This window comes from Crocuta crocuta, unplaced genomic scaffold (genome assembly GCF_008692635.1).
Source record: "Crocuta crocuta isolate KB4526 unplaced genomic scaffold, BGI_CrCroc_1.0 scaffold125, whole genome shotgun sequence".
Lineage (NCBI taxonomy): Eukaryota > Metazoa > Chordata > Mammalia > Carnivora > Hyaenidae > Crocuta > Crocuta crocuta.
In genome coordinates, this window is record NW_027531143.1 from 1663244 (window position 1) to 1687572 (window position 24329).

At 39.5% G+C, this 24329-nt stretch overlaps 2 protein-coding genes across 3 annotated transcripts in view; both read right to left on the minus strand.

The window, feature by feature from the left end:
- ZZZ3 (zinc finger ZZ-type containing 3) overlaps positions 1-118 on the minus strand; it is a 91173-nt gene extending 91055 nt beyond the window's left edge. The window contains exon 1 of the mRNA XM_077771138.1: positions 57-118. The gene's annotated coding sequence lies outside the window, so the exon portion shown is untranslated. The remainder of the gene's footprint in view (positions 1-56) is intronic.
- Positions 119-10481: 10363 nt separating this feature from the next.
- Positions 10482-24329, minus strand: part of USP33 (ubiquitin specific peptidase 33) — a 43109-nt gene continuing 29261 nt past the window's right edge. For both annotated transcript variants that reach the window (XM_077771038.1, XM_077771037.1), the window contains exons 20-23: positions 23887-23995; positions 14354-14456; positions 12039-12107; positions 10482-11676 (exon numbers count right to left, since the gene is read on the minus strand). In XM_077771038.1, coding sequence (XP_077627164.1) covers positions 11519-11676; positions 12039-12107; positions 14354-14456; positions 23887-23995 — 439 coding nt within the window. In that variant the 3' untranslated portion in view covers positions 10482-11518. The remainder of the gene's footprint in view (positions 11677-12038; positions 12108-14353; positions 14457-23886; positions 23996-24329) is intronic.

The window sequence follows — 24329 nt, forward strand, 5'->3', positions numbered from 1 at the left end:
AACACGTCTCCCGGCACCAAGAGGCACTCGCCCTCGGCCCCTCCCTAACAACTTGCCTTGCGGAAAGAGTTGCGGGTCCCAGGCCCCCGGAACCCAAGGCTTCGCCATCCAGGACAACTGCTCTGCCAACAAGGTCCCGCGAGAATCGAGAGATCTCGCGATATAAACCCAATAGCATCTCGCGAGTTTCCCCTGGAACCAACATGGCGGTACAGGGAAGTCAGTATTTCGGAACTTGGAAAGTGCTTCGTTAACGGACTGGAGAACTTGGATAACAAGGAAATAGCAGGAAGTCTTTCTCGCCTTTTATTTCTCATCCTAACCCCCCTAGTAGAGAGGAAAAGCGATACAAAACCCTAAAATCTCCAATGATCACGGTTATACCACACAAACAACCTCCCTCTGCCTCAACCAGTCTCACAGCCTGTCACGTGGAAGCAGATTCTCGGCGTGCCGTCACGTGGGTAGCTACTGAGCGAGCGCGCGCTTGTCGTCCTCCCAAGAGCCCTCCCCCCCCCCCTTCCGCCCGCGCNCCGTCGCCGCCGCCGCCGCCTCCAACCCACCCCCTCCCAGCACTCAGCCCTAAATCCGGGTCCCAAAGCCGATGGTGCCCCAGGTTCCCTCCTCCTCCATTCTCCCTACCCCACGTCTGGCCGCCACCACGTGCCCCGAGCTACTGCTCACCTTCCGCGCGGGGCAGGGCGCCGCGGGCCACTCGGGANCGCCGCGGCGCTTCCAGGTGGGTCCCCGCCTCCCGCTCCTGCCACTTCCCGCAGCACCAGCGGCTCCTTCCGGTCCCCTCCTCTCTCGCTGGGACGGGCGGGCGTCGGCGGCAGCAGGCGAGCTCACTACACCGCCTGGTGGTAACCGCGGCCCGTGCAGCGCGGGCGAGCTGGGGGCACCCGAGGTCCGCCCTCGCCCCTGGGCGAGGGTTGGTCTTTTGAGCGCAGGACCATGTTCTTCCCCTGTAATAGTCTAAGTCGGCCCTACCCCTAGAGCAAAGGCGTCGCTGTAGCTCCCCTGTTGGAAGTCCGCTCCGTCGTGCCCTCTGTGGCCTCTTGAAAGGTTTGTACACACTAGCTCCCTTAGCGGGGTGTTCTCAAGCTGTAGTTACGTATATTCCTGCCTGCTTCATCTCCAGACAGACATCCCCCTTGCTCACCCCTCTGGCTTTCTGGCTGTTCCTACAACACGCAGGCTCTCAGACTTCCAGCTTGCTGTTCCCTCTGGCTAGAACTCTTCAGATTTAAGTCGTTGATGTTCGATGCGTAGTTCAAGTCTCTTCTCGAAGGTCAACATGAGGCTTCCAGGCCACTGTATCCAAAAGAGCACACTGGCACCACCAACCTTACTCTTCACCTGCTTATTTTTCTTAGCGACAGTTGTCATTTCCAGACTTTGTCGGTCTCCTGCCACCAAGAATGTGAAATCCATAAAAACAGGGACTCTGACTTTTGCTCATTGCTGTATCCCCAGACCTGTGTCAGGCACAAAGCAGTGTTTAATAAATACTGTGTTAAAACATGTCAGTAGGGGCGCCTGGCTGGCTCAGTGTTCAGGACCCACCTTGGGTGCAGAGATTACTTAAGTAAATTTTTAAAACAAATAATAAAACGTGTCAACAAACTACAATGAGCATGCAGGAAAATAAAGTCCAATAAACATTGACGGAGATAAATACTTCCTTTGGGTTCATTGTTCTTGACAATCTCACCATTTATGAGCTGTGGGAAAGCTGAGCTACATCTTCCCTGTTTATAAGAAAATTATATTCCAAAAATACAAAAACCAGTGATAGAAGCCATTTTAACTGGAGCTCTTCTGCATTTGTCAGGTACTGCTTCATTGCTTTTGTTTTCCTTGTCTTTGGAACTTTTTTTCAGGCAAGTGAATATATGTGCCTCGTTTTTTCCTGCTAAGTTACTAAATGTTGAATTGACTTTTTATATTTGCTTTAGTTGAGAGTCCAACTCAAAATAACATCTGCTTGCAGACAAAAGGTGGCAGATATATTTTTATATTAACACATCAACATGCCTTTACTGAACCTAATTGGTTCCAGACCCTATTCTAGGGCTAGAGTCACAAAAACAAACAAGGTTTCCCTACCTTGCTCTATAGGTTTTAGAGCCAAGTTCTATGTATAATAACCATAACAACCATCTCTTCTTGAGTCTATGTGGCACGCAATATGCTATGTGCTTTTTATCACTTACTCTATTTTAATCTTAACAATTCTAAGATAGATAATGTTAGGCACCAAAATGTACTTCTCAGATTCCTTTCAGAAATGAAGGACTTATGGGGCACCTGAGTGGCTCAGTCGGTTAAAGGACCGACTTTGGCTCAGGTCATGATCTCACAGTTCATGGGTTAGAGCCCGGTGTCAGGCTCTGTGCTGACAGCTAGCTCAGAGCCTGGAGCCTGCTTCAGATTCTGTGTCTCCCTCTCTCTCTGACCCTCCACTGCTCCTGCTCTCTCTCTCTCTCTCTCTCTCTTTCTCTCTCTCAGAAATAAATAAAACATTAAAAATTAAAAAAAAAAGAAAGAAATGAAGGACTTATTACCCCAGTGGCCAAGAGTGTTGCCCACAGACAGCCATGAACTGTCAACCCCCTTCTGACATTGTTCAGTGTCACACCTCTTCCCAAGGAGGCCACATCCAAATATTGATAGTATCTGTGAGGATTGTTGGAAGGACTGACTCTCTCACCTCAACTTGGGACACTTCTGGTGGATCATCCTATATGCAGGAAAATTTGTATCAGCTGTTGCATCTCATCACTGCTTGACTTCTTCCTCTGCCCTGTTCTTCCTTAACCTCACAAATGATGATCCTAAGAGCATTTCCTAAATAATCTACACACTAATCATGTAACTGTCTGCTTCCTGGAGAGCCCAACCTATGACACTATTCACATTTTTCTGGTGAGAAAATAGGCTTAGAGTTATGTAATTTGCATAAATTTGGACTGCAGAAGGTTCTATGTAGAGATATAAATATTGTGGGAACAGAGGACGGTTGGGAAAGGCTTTTTACAAGCATTGGCATTCGAGTTACAACATGAGTTTGCAAAGCAGAGAAAAAAGACCATTCTCTGCTAAGAGAACTGCATGATTGAGAGTGTGTAGGAATGTGAGGGGAACTACAAGTAGCCCCAAGAGGCTGGCCTCTAGGGTCTTTGGAACAAGCACTAAAGGGGTGAGGGGGATAGACTAGTTCACTGATGGTAGTAAAGATAGACAAGGACAGAAAATTCTAGGCCTGGGTGTGGATCCTGGCCAAGTAGACAGGGATAAGAGCCCCTTTAAATCTTCATTTATCTAAGAGAGGGAAAAGGTGCTTCCTTGCTCTCAGAAAAAGAAACCACTGCTAAGCTCACTAGTGAAGGTCACTCCCTATTTATGATATATCCCATATGCTCTTTGTTATTCTCATCTAGGATCACAGAATACTGAAGATGGAAGAGACTTCAAGACCATCTAATTCAGGGGTTTGCACAGTATTTACTGGAGCACTGGCATTCCTCTTACAAACACAGTCTTCTGCCAGAATCCAATACTTAATCCAAATGACCTAGGAATTGGCAGCCACTGACATCTGCCTTTAAGGCACTGCCTCAGAACATGCTTAGAAAACCATTTATGTAGTCTGTTCATTCATTCATTCAATAAGCATGCCAGTTGCTGTACAAGGTGCTGGCGATATAGTAAACAAAGCATGGATAGACCCTACTCTTACAGATCCTGTGGTGTAGGGAGGGAGGCTGACATTCAAGAAATAATCACACGGGGGCGCCTGGGTGGCTTAGTCGGTTAAGTGTCCGACTTTCGCTTAGGTCATGATCTTCCGGTTCGTGCGTTCGGGCCCCGCGTCGGGCTCTGTGCTGACTGCCAGCTCAGAGCCTGGAGCCTGTTTCAGTCTGTGACTCCCTCTCTCTCTGACCCTCCCCTGCTCACGCTGTCTCTCTCTCTCCTAGAAATAAATAAAACATTTTAAAAAAAAATTAAAAAAAAAAAAAAGAAAGAATCACACAGGGGTGCCTGGATGGCTCAGTCGGCTGAGCATCCAACTCTTGATATCAGTTCAGGCCATGATCTAATGGTTCGTGAGATTGATCCCTGCAGCAGGCTCTGCACTGACAGTGTGGAGCCTGCTTGGGATTCTCCCCCACACCATCCCAGCCCTCCTCTGTTCATTCTCTTTCTCTCAAAATAAATACTTAAAACAAAATTTTTAAACAAGTAATCACACAAATATTGTATATAAATTAAAACCAGAGACACCTGGGTGGCTGAGTCAGTTAAGCATTGGACTCTACATCTCCGCTCAGATCTTCATCTCAGAGTCATGAGTTCAAGCCCCATATTGGGCTTCCCTCTAAGCAAAAAGCCTACTTAAAAAAAAAAAAAAAAAAAAAACTTTCAAACTGATAACCACCGTGAATGAGAATTACAGGTGACTAATGAAAATATGTCCATATGCCCCAAAGTACATATTCTAAGGTCTTTAGATAGAAGAAAAAAGGAGGGCTTCCTGAGGAAATAACATTTAGGCTGAATGAGACCAAAAGTGTGAATGTGCATTTAGAAGTTGGGCAGAGGGTATAAAACATTACACAGAGAAGAGTTGATGGAAAGGCCCCTAAAAGGAACTACTACCACCAGAAATAAGCTGCTGCTTTTACTATGGATATATACAAAATCCGATACGAAATGTATCCTAATCGCTTTCATTAGCTCATGTTTTTCATGTCATATTGTTCAGAAATCCCAAGAGATGGTTATATAATTTATTTAACCATTTTTCTCTTTGGGGGGTATTAAAGTTATTCTATTTTCCTGCTATTACAAATAATTAGTTTGATAAATGCTCTTATGTCCAAATATATATCTCAATTATTTGGGAGGCTGAATCTCCAAGATTTGGGTAGCTGGCTGAATTTGTTAATATGTTAAAAGGGGGTCTAGGATTCCAGGGTTGAGTGACCAGAGAGCTGGAGGTGTCACTGAGGACCATAGGAAATACCATAAGTAGGAGCAGGTTTAGAGAAGGAAATGATGTCTGTCGTTAGGGTATGCTGAATTTGAATTAACTCATACATCCAAATGAAGCTCCCCAGGAGTCAGTAGAATATATAGGTCTGGGATGCAAATCCTAGGTCAGAACTAGAGGTACAGATTTGTGAGTCTTCAACATACAAACAGTAATTGAAACCTGGGTTTAGATTATCCAGTGAGAGCACAGAGAATAAGAATTGAAAATGTAGAACAAAACCTTGAGAAACTTAAACATTTGGAGGCAAGGGGAAGGACAGCTATGGAGGAGAAGCAAGGGGCCAGAACAGTAAAAGGAAAACTGGGATAGAATGGTACCCCCAAAACCAGGGAGTAGGTAATTTGAAAGAGAGCTGTTAACATTAATTAGAGACATTTACCAGCTACCTGTTTTGTGCCACACACTGTGGTAAGCACAGGAGTGAATAAGGCACATCCCTTTGGTGCTTACTAACTAGTGCGGAGACATTGTATGCTGCCCAAAAAACCAATATATTTGGCATAGTTTTAAAACTTGAAGCACCTGGGTAGCTCAGTCAGTTGAGCATCTGACTTCATCTCAGGTCATGATCTCACAGTTCGTGGGCTCAACCCCTGTGACAGGCTCTGTGCTGACAGCTCAGAGCCTGGAGCGTGCTTCAGATTCTATGTCTCCCTCTCTTTCCACCACTCCCCTACTAACACTGTCTCTCTCTCAAAAATGAATAAACATTATAAAAATTTTTTAAAAAATTATCCTTGCTTATTTCTAAAACTTACGTGGCTTATAAAAAATTAATAGGCAAAATTGAATTTAAAAGAATGAAAATGGGAAAATTAGGGCAACAGAAAAACAGAAGTAAAATAATGCACAAAAATACCTATTCTAGGGTCCTGAGCACTGCTTCAATTCTGGCAGACATTGTAACAAGGAAAAACAAGATCATTTATGACAGTCTCAGTATCCATAGGATAACAAACCAGTTGCTCAGGGGAGGCATTACTATTCCCAGTACTAAGATCAAGAATAAATTTGTCCCACAATTTATCAAAACAAGATTATGTCATATAGTGAATTGTATCCTCAACAGCATCTTTAGAGTAAATCCAAAACTAATTTTGTGGGACTCCATTACAACATCTCTCCACCTAGGCTGAAGGCAATTCTGTTAAGCTTGAAGAAAGGGCATCAGCATAGCCCAGGTAATAAACTGTTACAGTCTAATTCAGCACAAGAAAAGATTTGAAAATACTGTAAAGGATAAATGAATTATAACAATTCTTCAGATGACCCCTCCCCCACCCCCACCCCATTCCTTCATGACCCTCCATTCATCCTCCATGTTTGGTATAGTCCATAGATACTAATCTCTGGAATCTCAACTGACCCCAGAAGCACCAAGTTAGTACTGGTTTCAACATTTATCACATCACAGATCCTGAACCACTTTCTTTTTCCATGATTCATTTACGAAATGATTTTGAAAAAGTCCCTCAAAAATTCTAGAATGAGAAAATCACCATTTTGCAACCTGTAATGAAATCACTGATTCAGGCAATACTCATCAGTAGATAAAATTATTAGTGAAAAGTTGATCAGTAACTTTACAGTGGAAGATGTTCTCACCATCTGAACCCAGATTAGTCCCTGTAGCATTGAAGTGGAACAAGCAAATAATGTGTGACCACCCCACCCCCCCCACCCCCTGCTTTTCCAGTGCTTTCCCAGATTGGTCAAATGTTTTAGGTGGTTATATTGGTATCTCCCAGTGAACAGTATCCTGGTATTCAGGCCCCTATATAGTTCCCTCCCAATAGAGGATAGCAGAAATGACACTGTGTCAGTTCCAGTCCTAACCCCTTAGGACCTACAGCATTTTCTTTCACCCTTTTAAAATTCAGTAAGTAAGGAAGATCAGTCTATCCTAGAGAGAAGCCACATGGAGAGGTCCTGGAAGATAAGATTCAATGGAGACCTTTGGTGGAAATGAATGCTGTAGCTCAGCCAACAATCAGTACCAAGGCTCCAGTTATATTAGGAGCCTTTTTGGACTTACAACATAGCATATCTGCCAGCTCAATGCAGCCTCAGGATTGACTCCAGAAAACCCACAGAATCATGAAAAACAATAAATCCTTGTTTTAACCAAGTTTTGAGGGCTTTTTATACTACGAAAGGTAGTCTTCAACCTGAGTAGCACATGACTACTGTTAGAGTTAGTCCTGCTATTATATTCATGAACAGTTTCACCCTTCAGTGTCCACAGGTCCTATAGCACAAATTCACATGAGTGAGAAAGAAAATTTAATGAACTTAAACCCAAAGAGCTTGTGATAAATTTATACCTGAACAGTTGCTACCGTAATTATGCCTCCATAATTTTGCCAATGTACAAACTTCAGATATGAGTTACTAAAGTCATTATCCACTTAGCAATTAAAGCCATATAGGGAAATGGGACTGGGATCCTGGACTTTCTGCCATTGATGACATGTAAAAAGCACTGTAGGATGATGTATCTGTCAGGGCACATTTTTTGCACCCAAAATTGGGAAGAGATCTACAATTACTATGTACTTTGTATCTTTTAATGTTTATTTTTATTTTGAGAGAGCACATGTGCATGTGTCAGTGTGCAGGGGAGGAACAGAGAGAGGGAGAGAATCCCAAGCAGGTTCCAAGCTGTCAGCACAGAGCCCTATCTCAGTCTCACAAACTGTGAGACCATGACCTAAGCCGATATCAAGAGTCTGACGCTTAAGCGACTGAGCCACCCAGATGCCCCTGTACTTTATATCTTTTAAAGCATTGTTTCACAACAATCCAAGACGGCATGTACTCATTTTACAGATGAGGAAACCAAAGTCAGGGAACTTGTCAAGGTTTACATCTAGTAAGTGACAGAGCCAGAATTCAAATATGAGCAATTTAACTGCAGTAGATTGACTGCATTAATGGCATTAATTGTTCATCTCTCTGTATTCACACCTTTTGCCATGTGACTTTGCAGTTCCTCTCATTAAAAGTATACTGTATTCCCACCTCCTTTGATTCTGGGTTCCACCATGTAACTTGGTTTGGCCAGTGAGTTATTAGCAGATAGGACACATGCAGAGGCTTGAAAACAACTTGCTCCTCTGCCATGAACAAGAGAACATGCCTCGGTTAGCCTGGTGAAGGACACAAGAAACAGAGCCCAACTCAAGACAAATGAGTGAGCCCAGCCAAGGTCACAAGACCTGCCTAGCCAACCCGCAACTTGAATGCAAATACATGAGTGGGCCCAGTTGAGACCAGCCAAGGCCTGATTAGCTGAACTCCACAGACTTATAAAATAACTGTTTTTGTATACCACTGAGTTTCTGTGGTTGTTACATAGCATTTTTGCACCAGAAGTTAACCAATACACTGGACTCTAGAGCCCATACTATCTAATAACTATTTATACAGCTTTTTCACATTTTTTAGTTTTAGGTGACTGACATGAGCATATATATTTGGCACAGTTAGAAATTTGGGACTAGAGTTTAAAAGACATTAAAGGCAGTGAAATACACTTGAGAATCTTTTTTTTTTTTAATTTTTTAAGGTTTATTTATTTTTGAGAGAGAGGGACAGAGTGTGAATGGGGAAGAGCAGAGAGAGAGGGAAACATAGAATCCGAAGCAGGCTCCAGGCTCTGAGCTGGCAGCACAGAGCCCAACACATGCCTCGAACCCATGAGCGGTGAGATCATGACCTGAGTTGAAGTCAGACACCCAATCAACTGAGCCACCCAGGTGCCCCAAGAATCATTTTTTAAAAAGTGATAGCTGAGGGGCACCTGGCTGGCTCAGTTGGTGGAACATGCAACTCTTGAGCTCAGGGTTGTGAGTTTGAGCCCCATGTTGTTATGTAGAGATTACTTTTTTAAAAACAGTGATAGCTGAAAGCAAGGGAGTGAATGAGCTCTCTAAATATGCAGAGGAAGAAAATGGATAAAATGCAGCACCATGCAAGTTTAAAGAAGGTTTCAGGATATAGTAGTCACTAAGAAACAGTAAGTGGATTCTCTAATAGGAAATTTACTTGTGACTTCAGGCATAAGAGTAGGTTTTGAAATTCACAGACACATCTGGGTTTGAATTCTGACACTTAGTTGTGTAACTTGGGCATATTAATCTGTGCCAAACATTTGCTAGGAATTCAGCATTACTAGTGATTAGTAGTAGTTGTGTTATCATTAAAATAGTCTTGAACAGTGGCCTGGGTTTCTTCCCCTAAAAAATTAGTTTCTTAGGGTACCTGGTGGCTCAGTTGTTTAAGCATCCAACTCTTCATTTTGGCGGTCATGATCTCACAGTCCTGGAAGTGAACTCCACATTGGACTCCACACTGGGTACAGAGTTTGCTTAAGATTCTCTCCTTCAGGTGCCTGGGTGGCTCAGTCTGTTAAGCATCCGACTTCAGCCCAGGTCATGACACAGTTTGTGAGTTCAAGCCCTGCCACCAGGCTCTGTGCTTCACTTTCTTTGTCTCTCTCTCTCTGCCCTCCCCCTACTTGTGTTCATTCACACACACACTTTGTCTCTCAAAAATAAATAAATAAACATAAAAAAAAAGATTCTCTCCCTTTCCTTTTGTTCCTCCTCTGTGCATGCGCAAGATGCACAAGGGAGAAACGGAGGAAGAAAGGAAGGATTACCTAATCCCCTTACATGCAATCCTTCAAAATGGTAACAAGTATATTGAAACCTTGGAGAGTTAGGGGAACAGCTTCCAACTACAGGGAAATTGCCTTTCTGATACAATTAATCACACATACTCTTCCAAAGTCTATTATGAAAACAGTAATGCTAATAATGAATGTGACTAATACTATCATCTGTTTCAAAAGAATTCATCAGGACATATTATAAAACGGTGAATAAGAGCACTGGTATGACGTTACACTGACTGGAACTGGGAATCCCCATCTGCCACTTCTTTGCTGTGTAACTTGGGGCAAGCCACTTGACCTAAGTCATAATGCTGTTATAAGGATTAAATATAAGTAAGGCATTTTAGTAGGGTGGCTGAAACATCATAAATATTCAATAAATGGCAAGCACTATTAAAAACAAACCTTTTTTGATTTTCTCCTAAATGCCAAAGTTACAATAAACTCTGGTGATTCAGAGTTGGATTTAACGTCATTCAATCTGTGAAGAGGATCATAATGTAACTACGAGGAAGAAGAAAACTGAAAACTAGATACATTTTTTAAAAAAATTCAAATACATCCTAATGGTGATTGATTAAGCTCATTGATTCATTAAACATCAAAACTATACTATACTATACTATACTATACCAAATGCCTGGTTCTGCATACCTCTGATTAAAAAATAACAGGAAGATATTAATATTAACAAACTTTATACCTTTCACCCTTAACATCCATCAAATCAATTCAACGTCCAAGTTATACATTTTAAAATCCTTTTTATTGAACTAATTTTAACAACACTGTTTTAGCTGGTGGCAGTTGCCCCACACCAAAACAAACCCATCATGAATGCTATTCAACATCCTCAAAGTAATCCAGTTTGTTTTTGTACTTGGAATATAGTTAAAGTTTTGACATCACATAATCAAGCAAATAGCAGTGCATACTATATTATCCAAAAAGACTTTATGCATTTCATTAAAAAAATCATTTTGCAAGTGGCTTTAGCTTTATCAACAATCTGATCAACACATTCCATACTTCATGCTCTCAAAATAAAAAGTGCCCTAAAACTAATTCTAAGTTTTTTACTGATATTAATGAATACTATCCAGGGTTATAGGAATTGAAGTTTTAACATTTTACAGTCTAAGAGGCAATAAGTTACTGATAACTGCTGACACAAATTCCACTCAAACTAAATACATCCTTGATACATTCAAAAAGACACTTTGTAAATATTAATATGCTAGTTTATATGTTGCAGTGCAAAAGAAGTGACACCCTAACGTTTCCTGAGCTTTAGGAAATTAACATTTTTCTGACTACAACTCTCAATTTAAAATAGGCTCTTTATTATAGGAAGCCATGTCAAAACTATACAATTAAATTAGGTTTTTGGAGAACTGAAATGATTGGTCAGAGTTATGGTATTTTAAGGTAATGAAAAAATTTCCAAAGCAAAAGTATTTACAAAACTACAAAGGATGCTATGGATTTGCATGTAGTATAAAGGTCAAAGACAACCTACTGATTACCAAATGATCACAATTATCCCTTCTCTTTCAAAAATATTACACTGAAAGACTTTACGGTAAGTTATCTAGCATTAAATATACCAACCTGTAGTATATCATACATTTTAACACATTCTTCCATAATGCCCAGTAAGAAGGAATAAGAGATAAAATATTAAAAAACAAGAAAATGAACATGCTTTAGGAATGTTTTTGCATGTGTATGCGAGAGGAAATGAAAATTATTTCTCATTAGAACTTTCTATATCCTCAAAATTACAAGGACCGAGTTTCTACTTCAATTTTTTCTTCTGCTTGTAGACTATCAGGGTCAACATGAACAACTGGAGGTCGTAGGATAACTTCGGGCCCTCCACCGTATATAGATTGTAGAAAATTCCATGTTTCTTCTGAAATTTGACCAGAATCAGCTCCTAAAATTAAGTGCAAACAGAATATTTACAACCCTACAATATTGCAAAGTCATTCATAATGTTCCCCCTAGCATGAATCTTCCGGGGATAACTGAGAACTCTGGGTACATGAATTTTCACATTAGCAGCCCATATTGTTATAGGCTGCAACATATGGTCTGTCTTAAGAAGTACTCTTTCCTACCTCATACAAAAGTCTTAAAACCTTTGCTCAAATAACAAACACTGGCAACTCTGTGGCAAGTATTTGTCCTACTTCATGTATGAATTATATCATTGAGCTGAGTAAAAATGTGGCATAGATGGCTAGTAATGATATATTCTTAACAGTGACAAATGGCTTAAATATTAGTCAAACTTACCTTGCCTGAGCATTACATTGCCACATTTAGTGACTGCAATTTTAGTGTTATCAATAGGACCTGGAGGATCTAAGTCAAAAAGAAAAACAAATTATCAAAATGCACACTTTTCAAAGAAATGCACCAAAGAATTACATATTTCTGTACCTGAAATAGTTGAGGAATGCAACTATATAATCACAAGGATTAATTTTTAGTCAGATTATTACAGTGAATACTTAACTATCTTCTGAGCTTCTTCTTTTTGAGGTCTTTTTTGTTCACCCAGAACAAAACCAAGAAAGAAAGGGGGAGAGAGGCTCTGTCACTACCATCCAAAATCTCAATCTTAACTATCCATTTGAGGATCACAGGGTAAAATGCACTTTTAAGAGCACCTGGGTGGCTCAGTCGGTTAAACGTCCGGCTTTGGCTCAGGTCATGATCTTGTGGTTCGTGGGTTAGAGCCCTGTGTCAGGCTCTGTGCTGACAGCTCAGAGCCTGGAGCCTGTTTCAGATTCTGTGTCTCCCTCTCTCTCTGACCCTCCACTGCTCTCTCTCTCTCTCTCTCAGAAATAAATAAAAAACATTTAAAAAAATTCTTTAAAAAAAATGCACTTTTAAAAAAATAAAATGCACTTTTAATGCTTTAAAAGAACAATTCTTTTGTAATTTAAAAAGAAACCATGTAATTCTCAGTTTATTTCAGATTGTTGTTATTTAAACTAAAAACAATAAAAGCATTATAAAATGAAACATTAAAATATATCCATTTTTAATTTAAAGGGGAAAAAACACCCGTTTTCCCCTGGAGTACAAAAGTACAGTGCATGTCCATTATCAAACTCTGGGAAAAAAAAGGGGGGGAACACAAGAAAAAATATTGTAATCCCATTTCAGAAAGATAAGCAGTTTTAATATCTGTGGTTTTTGTGCTTTTTCATGTTTGCCATTTTTTTTAATATAAAAGTTTCAAAGGATGAATACAGTACTGCAACCTTTTTCATATATCAAGAACATCGTTTTATACATACTGTCACAAAAATTATTTTTAAATTTTTTTTTTTTTTTACAAATAGTTTATTGTCAAATTAGTTTCCACATAACACTCAGTGCTCATCCCCACAAGTGTCCTCCTCCATGCCCATCCCCCCTTCCCCCCCGCATCCATCAGTCCTCAGTTTTTGTCAGCATTCAAGAGTCTCTCATGGTTTGCCTCTCTCCCTTTCCCCCACCATTTCCGCCCTTCTTCTCCCCCTTGTTCCTCCGTCAAGTTCCTCCTAATCCTCCTATACGTGCAAACATATGATATTTGTCCTTCTCTGCCTGACTTATTTCGCTCAGCATAACACCCTCAAGGTCCATCCATGTTGCTACACATGGCCAGATTTCATTGTTTCTCATTGCCATGTAGTATTCCATGGTATAGATAAACCACATCTTCTTGATCCATTCATCTGTTGATGGACACTTAGGCTCTTTCCATGTTTTAGCTATTGTGGAGAGTGCTGCTATGAACATTGGGGTACATGTGCTCCTATGCCTCAGCATTTCTGTATCCCTTGGGTAAATTCCTAGCAGTGCTATTGCTGGGTCATAGGGGAGTTCTACTGTTAGTTTCCTGAGGAACCTCCACACTGTTTTCCAGAGGGGCTGTACCAGTTTACATTCCCACCAACAGTGTAGGAGGGTGCCCGTTTCTCCACATCCTCGCCAGCATCTAGAGTTCTCTGATTTGCTCATTTTAGCCACTCTGACTGGTGTGAGGTGGTATCTCAGTGTGGTTTTGATTTGTATTTCCCTGATGAGGAGGGATGCTGAGCATCGTTTAAATTTTTTATAATGTCTATTTTCAGAGAGAGTGCATGCAAGTGGAGGAGGAGCAGAAAAAGAGGGAGAGAGAAGTCCCAAGCAGGCTCTGCACTGAGGGGTTCAATCCCACAAACTGTGAGATTACTACCTGAGCTGAAAACAAGAGTTGGACATTTAACCAACTGAGCCAACCAGTTGGTTGCCCCACAATATTTGTTAAAGTCCACCTAGTAGTAATAACTATATCATTATGTAACCAATGTTGGGTAGATTTTTTTTTTTTTTNTGAAAAAAAAAAAAAAAAAGATTGCAGACTAATTTTGTTCAGTTCCTTTATTCCTTCTATGAATATGCTATAATTCATGGAATAGGTTTAAAGCATTTCTATAACCAGAATATAAACTAGACAGATCTTTTTTCTCTCTTGTCCACTGGTATAATCCCAAGTGCATACAGATATTCAAAAAATATTTGTTAATTTTAAAAAATCAGCAAAGAATTTCATTTTTTAATTAACCACTTACCTCCATCTTTACCCTTCACAAAACTTTCCCATTCTCTAAACCACTGCATACTGATGCAATAAAAAGTAGCTGGAGAGTCCTCCTCTTGGAATGCTCTGTTTAGCTATAGGGAGAAAAAAATCAAGTCACCTAGTATCTAGAACTTGCTTTAGAGGAGAACAATACAACCATTCTACTTTAGCATCCGAGAAGGCCAATTCCTCATAAAGAATGTGATGTACATTAATGCTAAGTTATCTTAGTACCACAGTAACACTATTAATAAATAAGTCTAGGTTATATCTCAAAATTTACAAGTATAGTCAAAAGGAGAATCAAAGACTGGATAAATGAAAATGGTCAAGGCAAGTCTTCAAAACAACAAATACTGTACATATTAAAAATCAAATGTGTAAATCTTATTTAGACATACCCACTGTCTACCCTTTACTTCTGTTCACTTAAGGTATTAGTGGACATGTTGCTATTACAAACACAATGCTGCAATGAATTACAAACACGATCCTGCAAATAATAATCTTATACATGTCATTTCACAAAAAATATATATATTTGTATAGGAAAAATTCCCAAAAGTGGTGGAACAAAAGTCCTAAGGATGTTCTCCTTCTTCTAAGGCCTAAGAAAATGGGTATGTGACTCAAGTAGGCAAAACTCTACTAGAAATGGAAATTTTCAGGAGTGATCTAATGGTGAGGATGAAGTCGCTCCTGTGTCAATTTTGTTAGCTAGTTTGGATTCTGAAATTCTGGAGAACTGGTTGTTCAATTTTACCTTTTGATAAATTTCTTTTTTGTGGCTTCTACTGCTTTCAACTAAAGAAGCCCAAATGATAGAAAAACTAGTACAAAAAGAAAGGTGGTGGCAAAAGAGCTTGGGAAAGATAAAGGGTATCTGAAATTTATCTAATTGTATTAGTGTGAAAAGACAGGAGACTCTTAAAAATATTTCATTATGGGTAACTAACTGCCAATGGCACATGCTTTTACATGGCTATCACTTCTTTTCATGCATATCTGAATACCTTCCTCACCTCCTTCAAGTCTTTGCTTAAATGTCACCTTCTCAATAAGGCCTATCTTCATCACCCTTTTTAAAATCACACCTGACAACTCCCCTCATCACTGTACTCTTGTTCTATTTTATTTTTCCAAAAAACTCATTACTTTTCAATACATAATGTATTACTTATTTATTAAAGTTATTTGAGGGCAAGGATCTTTCTGGGATACAAGATAGTTGCTTCCACAGAACAATGAAAGGCAATGAAAAACACTGTTGGCTGTCTGATGGTTTACAAAGAAACCAAAGTATGTCTGTCTCAAGGTAGAGAATTAAAATTAGGACTTTCTATGATGCACAATTTATCCCTATAGAACTGAGATTTCTGAAATGTAATGTCAGACTGATTCTACCATTAAATACACTTAATGCATAGCATTACCAGGTTTGAACACTTTCAGGACTTAATCTTTAGCATTAGGATATTTCTTATTTGTCTAGGCAGGGCTTTTAAAATATTTAGTTAACTACAATCACCTCATTAATTTAAAGACACATGTTGGGGTGCCTGGGTGGCTCGGTTGGTTGAGTGTCCAACTCTTGACTTTAGCTCAGGTCATGATCTCATAGTTTCTAAGTTTGAGCCCTTCATCGGGCTCCACGTTGACAGTGTGGAGCCTGCTTGGGATTAACTCACTCTGCCCCTCCCCAACTCATGCTCATGCTCGCTCACTCTCTCAAAAAAAAAAAAAGAAAAAAAGATACATGTTTTTTCTACTTCTGGTTAATTTCTCTAAACTCTTGCCCTTAAAGTTGTTCCTCCCCTCTATTCTCTTCTAAATTAACTATGGGGTGCCTAGGTGGCTTAGTCAATTAAGCATAGGACTCTTGATTTCAGCTCAGGTAATAATTTCATTATAAGTCCTGAGTCAAGCTCCACCCTGGGCTCAATTTCTCAGTCATCCTCTTCACTGGGTCTGGAGCTGCTTAGGATTCTCTCTCTCCCTCTCCCTCTGCCTGTCCCCCAGTCACCCACATGCTCTCTCTCAACATTTGTTTTAATTAAAAAAAAAAAAAAAAATAGGGGCGCCTGGGTGGCTTAGTTGGTTAAGCGTCCGACTTTCGCTTAGGTCATGATCTCGCGGTTCGTGGGTTCGAGCCCCGCGTCGGGCTCTGTGCTGACTGCCAGCTCAGAGCCTGGAGCCTGTTTCAGTCTGTGACTCCCTCTCTCTCTGACCCTCCCCTGCTCACGCTGTCTCTCTCTCTCTCCTAGAAATAAATAAAACATTAAAAAAAAAAAACAAAAAAAATACATAAAAAAGAATAAAATAATCTATTAGAACAACATTGGATTCTATAACATGTTGAAACTTCTGTTTTCCATCTGTTTTTTTATGATATAATATCCTTATGTCCTTATCTCCCTGAGGATCAACTGTATTTTTTTAATGTTTATTTATTTTTGATAGAGCTCAAATGGGGGAGGGGCAGAGAGAGAAGAGGACAGAGGATCCAAAGTGGGCTGTGTACTGATAGCAGTGAGCCCAATGCACGGCTCAAACTCATGAACCGTGAAATCATGACCTGAGCCAAAGTCAGACGCTCAACCGACTGAGCCACCCAGGTACCCCCAATTGTATTTATTTTAAAGCTTAATTTAAGAAATCACAATTCTATGGATTAGAAGCTACCTAAGATAGTTCCTTCTTTAACTGACCCATATCTCCTTATTTACTGCTGTATCCAAGCAAAAACCTTTATGCTTGCTGCCTTATACAATGCAGGTGACAGAACGCTGAGGTTATTATTGGTATCTGCCATTTTCAGGCTTGAAACCCGTGTGGTCATTTCCTGTGGCCTTTGGTTTGCTTCTTCAACCTGATCCTATCTACTATCTATCTATCAGAAACTCTACTTAAGTTCCAGTCTACCAAGGGCAACTATACTTGTACTCTAGTGTTAAGTTTTATACTAACACATGATTTTCTTTAAAAAAAGAGGGGTAGAGGGAGGGGAGAATGCATGGATGGCTTAGTCAGGGTAGAACATCCAACTCTTGATCTCAGTATTGTGAGTTAAAGCCCCACACTGGGCATGGAGCCTGCTTTAAAAAAGGGGAGGGTGAGTAAATTTATAGTTTTGCAACCACAACCACAAACCAGTTTAGAACATTTCTGACACCACAGAAAGTTCCCTTGCACCATTCTACAATCAATCTCTTATTCTCAGCCTCAAGAAACCACTGATGTACACTGTCTTCATGGTTTCCCATTTTTCAGCTATTTCATATAAACAGAATCCAACATCACACAGCCTTTTCACATCTACTTTCACTTAGCATAATGTTTCTGAGATTCATTCATGTTGCTGCATGCATCAATAGCCCAAATATTTTTACTGCCAGTAGTATTTCCACTGTAGAGCTACCACATTTTGTTCATCCATTTGTTAGCTGATAACATTTCAATGATTTCCAGTTTGGGTCAATTATGAACAATACTACTATGAACATCTATGTACAGGTTTCTTTTCTTTCTTTTTTTTTTTTTTTTCCTTTTCTTTTTAATGTAAGCTTTATGCCCAACTTGGGGCTTGAACTCATGACCCCAAGATCAAGAGTCATATGCTCTACAGATTGAGCCGCCAGCGAGGCACACTTCCTGTGAACATAAGTTTTTGTGAACATAAGTTTTCATTTCTCTGGAGTAAAATACTCAGGAGTGACACTGCTGAGTTGCATGCGCTTATACTTATTTAACCTAGAAGAAACTGCCAAACTGTCATTTGGCATGTAACATCTTGCATGCTCACCAGCATATGACTATTCCACTTGTCCTGCATTCTTGCAAGCACATGATGTTATCCAGTTACTTTAGCCATTCTAAGAACTGTGTGATGGTATTTCACTGGTGTAACCTGCATTTTTCTAACGACTGCTGATAGTGTACCTTTTCATGTGTTTACTAGTCACCCCTTCTTTAAGACAGTGTCTACTAAAATATTTTCCTTGGGGCACCTGGGTGGCTCAGCTGGTTAAGCAGCCAACTCTTATTTCAACTCAGGTCATGATCTCACAGTAGTGAGATTGGGCCCCACGTCGGGCTCACATTCATGAGAGTCACTGACCTTATCATGTGGCATCACCTAAAAGCTGCTGGCCTATTGAAGACTCAGTTTTTGTGCATGGATGGCAAAATTCTGTGGGGTTGATACTGTCCTCTGTGGTATGGTATATGCTCCAAACTAGAAAACTATACATGGCATTTTCCCCATAATCAGAATACATGAGGCTAAGTACCAGGTAAAGAAAGTACCTAATGACATGCAAATCTTTGCTTCTCATCTCCATAACTTTGGCCTCTACTAGTTTGGAGGTATTCAATTCCAAAGGGAAACAACAATGGTTTTACTGGACTAAGAGTTGAAATACTCCTCTGGTTATGTATGGTTCCTCATGTCACTGCACCAAGAGGCAGAGTGGGTTACAGTACTGGCTATTTAAAGGCTGAAATAAAATGGCCACTATACAACAGGAACAAAGAGGCTTATGTCTGAAAACCAGATTATACCCACTGTATTAGTTTCAGAGGGCTACTGTGTTAACAGATTACAATAAACTTGGTATCTGAAAACAGATATTTAACAAAGTTAAACAAACAGATATTTATATCTTCCAAAGTTCTGGAGAACAGAAGCCTAAAATCAAGGTGTAGGCAGGAACATACATTAGGGAAGATTTTAGGGGAAATTCTAAAATTTCTGCTTGTGGCTGTATATTCCAAGCTCTGCCCCCTGTCTATATATGGCTTTCAGCGCTTCTGAGTCTCTTTCTTCTGTAGGTCTTTTTATAGGGACGTTTATCATTGAATTTAGGGTACATGCATATAATCTACAATGATCTCATCTCAAGATCTTTAAATTAATTACATATGCAAAGACCCTTTTTCAAATCAGGTCATATTCACAATTAAGGTCAATTCACAGAGATTAGAACATGGAGATATCTTTTTGGGGAACCACCATTCAACCCACTCCAAGCAGCATTCAGTACTTCCATACCCAGAGGTTAAAAGCTAACAGACAACTAGAGAAATCTAAACCAAGCAAGACTACAAAGACCTGAGGTTCTTTGGTAATGATGGTCTGGGTTACTTTACACCAAGTAAATATAACCACAACCAACTTAAGTGCTGGTTGAGAAAACAGAGAATATGGAATGGGGTAAATGATCAGCTGGAGACACTTATTTCTTCCTTACCACATATACATATTTGTAAACATTTAGCAAATTTGTAAATAATTATACATTTTCTTTGCTTCCTCTACTACTTCATATAAGGTATACTGGTTGTGGTTGATCTTAGTTTTTTCTTTTTAATTTTTTTAATGTTTTATTTATTTTTAAGAGAGAGAGATCGCAAGTGGGAAAAGGGCAGAGAGAGAAAAAGAGGAAGACAAATTCAGAAGGAGGCTCCCGACTCTGAGGTGTCAGCACAGAGCCTGACGCGGGGCTCGAACCCACAAGCTGTGAGATCATGACCTGAGCTGAAGTTGGATGCTTAACCGACTGAGCCACTCAGGCGCCCCAGTTTATTCTTTACAGTATAAAAGGGATATTGTGACTGAAGACTGAACTAAAGATGAATGACTAACATCCAAAAATGGATATAGTGACTCAGAACTTTGGATCTCCCAAGTTTTCATGAGGAAAGTGTAAATGTAGCATGTATTGGTACATGAGCTAGTTGCATGGTGTTACTCAGAAACAGGATACTGTTGCTACTGCTGTTGCTTACATGCATGAGTGTGTATGAAGGCTGAGGTGACAAAAGGCAGACTTTACTGTACAGCCCATAATGCATCATTTCCATTCATTCTTACACTCTCTTCTGTGGAGAAGCCTACATACATTCTCTAGGACCCTAATCCAGGAGTACTCCAGATTAGGCATTATCAATGATATATGCAATATATAGAAGGCACAAAAGAAAGCAACTTCTCCTCCCCTCTGGTGGCAGCTACGACAGGACTGAAGCATCCGTAGATGGCATAAATAGGATTTTGCCACTGCTGCCAAGCATCCTCCCAAGAATCCTTCACTTGGTGTCATAGGCAGCTAACATCTTTAAAAGCAGCAGCATCTTGTACCTAATGAGCTTCCTCAGAATAACCATCAGGGTCCTGATGTTAGCAGGTTATCAAGTTTATTAAATTTCTGAGCATTCTTCTGAAAATTACCAGTGGCAAACAGTAGAGATAATTTCCAGAGGCTCTGAGCAATTTTTAATTTTTTAACTTGGAACAGTCTCGAACTTACAGGAAAACTCCAATATAACACAAAGAAATTTTCTTTGCTTAGACCATGGAGAATAAGTTGCTAAGCAGATGTTCCTTTCCTCTAAAAATCTTGGTGTATATTTCATACATACAAGGAAATTTTTCTACAAAACTAACAGAAATGACTAAAATTTGAAAATCAACATTGATATGAACCTGCCACTTCCATAAGGAAGGCTGGTACCTTTTAGTGAAGAAAGATGTTAAGAGGCCAAGATCTGATGAGAGATAGGTATTTTTAATCCTACTGGAATTATCATTGCTCCCAGGCCCTTTTAGTGACAAAGTTAGGGAATTAACATATATACATCATTTGCTTCCATGTATGTGTACACATATACACATTTGTACCTCTGTATGTATATATGTATCACCATGAGTTAACAAAAATACCTACAAGTCCAATCTAGTGACATGATCCATTTCAGTTTTCTCCCTTTCCATACCTGTAACTCTTATCGGACAATGAGAAATGTGATTCTCATTACACTTCTTATTTGATCAATTCTACATATGGAATCAATCCCTCAATCCTATCATCCACTGCACCCCAATCCCTAGCCAACATGGGTATCCATTTTCATCTTACCTGGGCTCCAACCCCCTTGACAGGGCCACACAAGAAACTCTCCTTAACCTGTTTGGGCTCTGAAACCCCCACTGGCCACCTCTCCTATCTCCAGCACAGCAGCCTATCCCACGTCCAGATATCCTAAGAGTCAGCAGTGGTCTTCTTGACCTTCATTGCCCAGTCCTTTCAGTAGTTGTTTAAATTTCTTTGCTTATATTCCTTTTATACTCAAAATACTTAAGATAACTTTTGTTCCCCAAACGCTAATAAATATAGTCATTAACCATTTATTTAAGCATTCTTAATTTAAAAAAATCTTAATGTTTATTTATTTCTGAGAGATACAGAGACAGAGCACGAGCAGGGGAGAGGCAAAGAGAAAGAGAGACACAGAATCCAAAGCAGGCTTCAGCCTCAGAGCTATCAGCACAGAGTCTGATGCAGGGCTCAAACTCGTGAACTGCAAGATCATGACCTCAGCCTAAGTCAGATGCCCAAGTGAGCCACCCAGGTGCCACGGAATGAACCTATTTTAAATATTCAACTATAACTTTCCTCCTTAGATTTAAAATGAGGCCTAAGCACAATACACAAATTGATACCTACATTATTTTCCTGTGTGTGTGAAAATTTCTTTACTTTAGTAAAGGATACTCACAAAAAAATCTCAAGCCCATGAAAAGAAGCAGGTATGTATATATGTGAACATGTGCTGGGCAGCCATAACATGGAACATACTGTTCATGTCTTGTCTATTTTTTAATGTTTATTTAGAGAGAGATATAATGAGCAGGGGAGGGACAGAGAGAAAGGGTGAGAAAGAATCCTAAGCAGGCTCCAAGCTGTCAGTGCAGCGCCGGACGTGGGGCTCAATCCCACGAACTAACTGAGCCACCCAGGTGCCCCCATCTCTTGTCTATTTAACAACTTCCTCCCCTTTTTTACTGAAAGAATCTCAGTTTTCTGATACAAAATTACTCATCCCTCCACCAATATAATCTTAGTAGGATTATCAATGCACTTGCCTCTCAGGTGACCAAAACTCTACCAGGATTTTGTACTGTTTGGATCATAAATAAAAAGTTGAAGCTGTGCTACTGACAACAGTACTTTGAAGATACTTACTGCTATCTAGATAAATGGAACTATACTAGTCCTTGTCCATAAAACCTGGTTTATTTTTTTTAATAGTTCTTTATTTTGAGACAGAGAGAGCATGTGTGCAAGGGAGAGGCAGAGAAGAGAGGGAGAGAAAGAGAAAGAGAAAAAGAGAAAGAGAATCCCAAACAGGCTCCATGCTGGCAGCATGGAGCCCAACGAGGGGCTCAAACTCACGAACTGTGAGATCATGACCTGAGCTGAAACCAAGAGTTTCAAGACACTCAACTGACTGCGCCACTCAGGCGCCCCCATAAAACCTGGCTAACAATGTATATAAAATCATCATCATCATCATCATCATCTGGTAATGTGCTATAATTAACCAGTGATACTACAGTTTCCCCTCTTTAATTACTTAATTACCTATGAATTACTTCATTTTGCGTCTCTGAATTAGTGCATATCATTAGTGCAAGTTTAAATATGTCTTTTTTTCCTCAACCACTGTGGTATTTTAAAACTTCAGAGTCTAAGACAATTAAATAGTTCTAAGCCCACAGAAAATCCTGAATTTGCATATGGGTGGGTCATTCAGTCAACATATACACATTAAATGATTCTGAGTATGGAGGACACACAATGTTACATTAGTTTCAGGTGAATAACATAGTGATTCCATATGTTTATACATTATACTGTGTTCACCACAGTGTAGCTACCATCTCTCCTGATCCATTGCTATTACAGTAGCACTGACTATATTCCTTCATGTCTTATTCATTCCATAACCATAGCCTGTATCCCTATATCTCCCACTCCCCCACATTTTTAAATTTTAAATTAAAATGGGTTTTAATTGACTTGCATGTTGATTCTCTTCAAAAAGTAGATAATCTGATTTATTTTAAAAACATCAAAGGCTAATTCTGCTGTAGTGGCAAGTGTGTGAAAACTGCACAGATATAGTTTAAGCTTAAAAAAAATCAAATAGATTATTTTTAAAAAATCAAATAAATTATTTAAAAAAATGCACAAGCAAACAAGAAAAGCCTGGATGTTTAGCTCTTCCTACTGATTCTGTGATGACCTTCTGACTGTTGTTTGTTTGCAATCAAGGAATGCTTCACAATATATGAATTTTGAGGACTATATTTGAAAATATAGACAGTCCCACAAAACAATACTATATTTCACAAAAAGATGAAAGTAGAGAATGCAGTGTCTGGGTAGATACTTCCAGAAAAAAACTAAAGGAAACCTTTAATCTACCACTTCAGTAAGGAGATTTTTTACAAGTGCCAATCTGTAAAACAAAATCTTTTACCAATCCATGAAAACAAAACCCCATAAAAGGAGAACTTAACTCACTAGAATTTTAGTGGCCTGTCAGAGTTCTCTCGCTGTTACACACCCTGAACACTTACAATTCCTTCATCTAATCATTTCGTTAATATAATTCTGCTAATTGTCAGTTATCTTTATCCTAAATCACATTTACAACTTGAAAAGCATCAATTTTTACCCGAATAAAAATTTCCAATTCAGTTTTTCTTCTTTTTTCAATTTTCTCTGCCTCAATTTGGCAAGTGTGACAGATGTACAGATGGTTGACAGCTGGTCCTCCTCCATACCTAAAGCATGAAGAATTTAATAATTATGATAATGTTAAAGAAAGTTGATGTTCTAGGAAATTTTTCTCCAACATTTAGTAAATGGCTAAATCCCTAGTAAAGAATAAATTGGCACCAAAAAAATTCTGTCATAATTAAACTAATGTAAAAAATCAAATAATTGTAACAACTTGATTTTATGTTTATCAGGGTCAATGTCTATCAATTTATTGACTAACCTGCTTTATATTTTAACTTTCCCTTGCAGCTACTTCTGCTACCAAATATGTTAGAGGCAACAATACAAAGTAAAAGAGGTGGCTTTCAAAAAATTACAACACAGCATGTAATACAG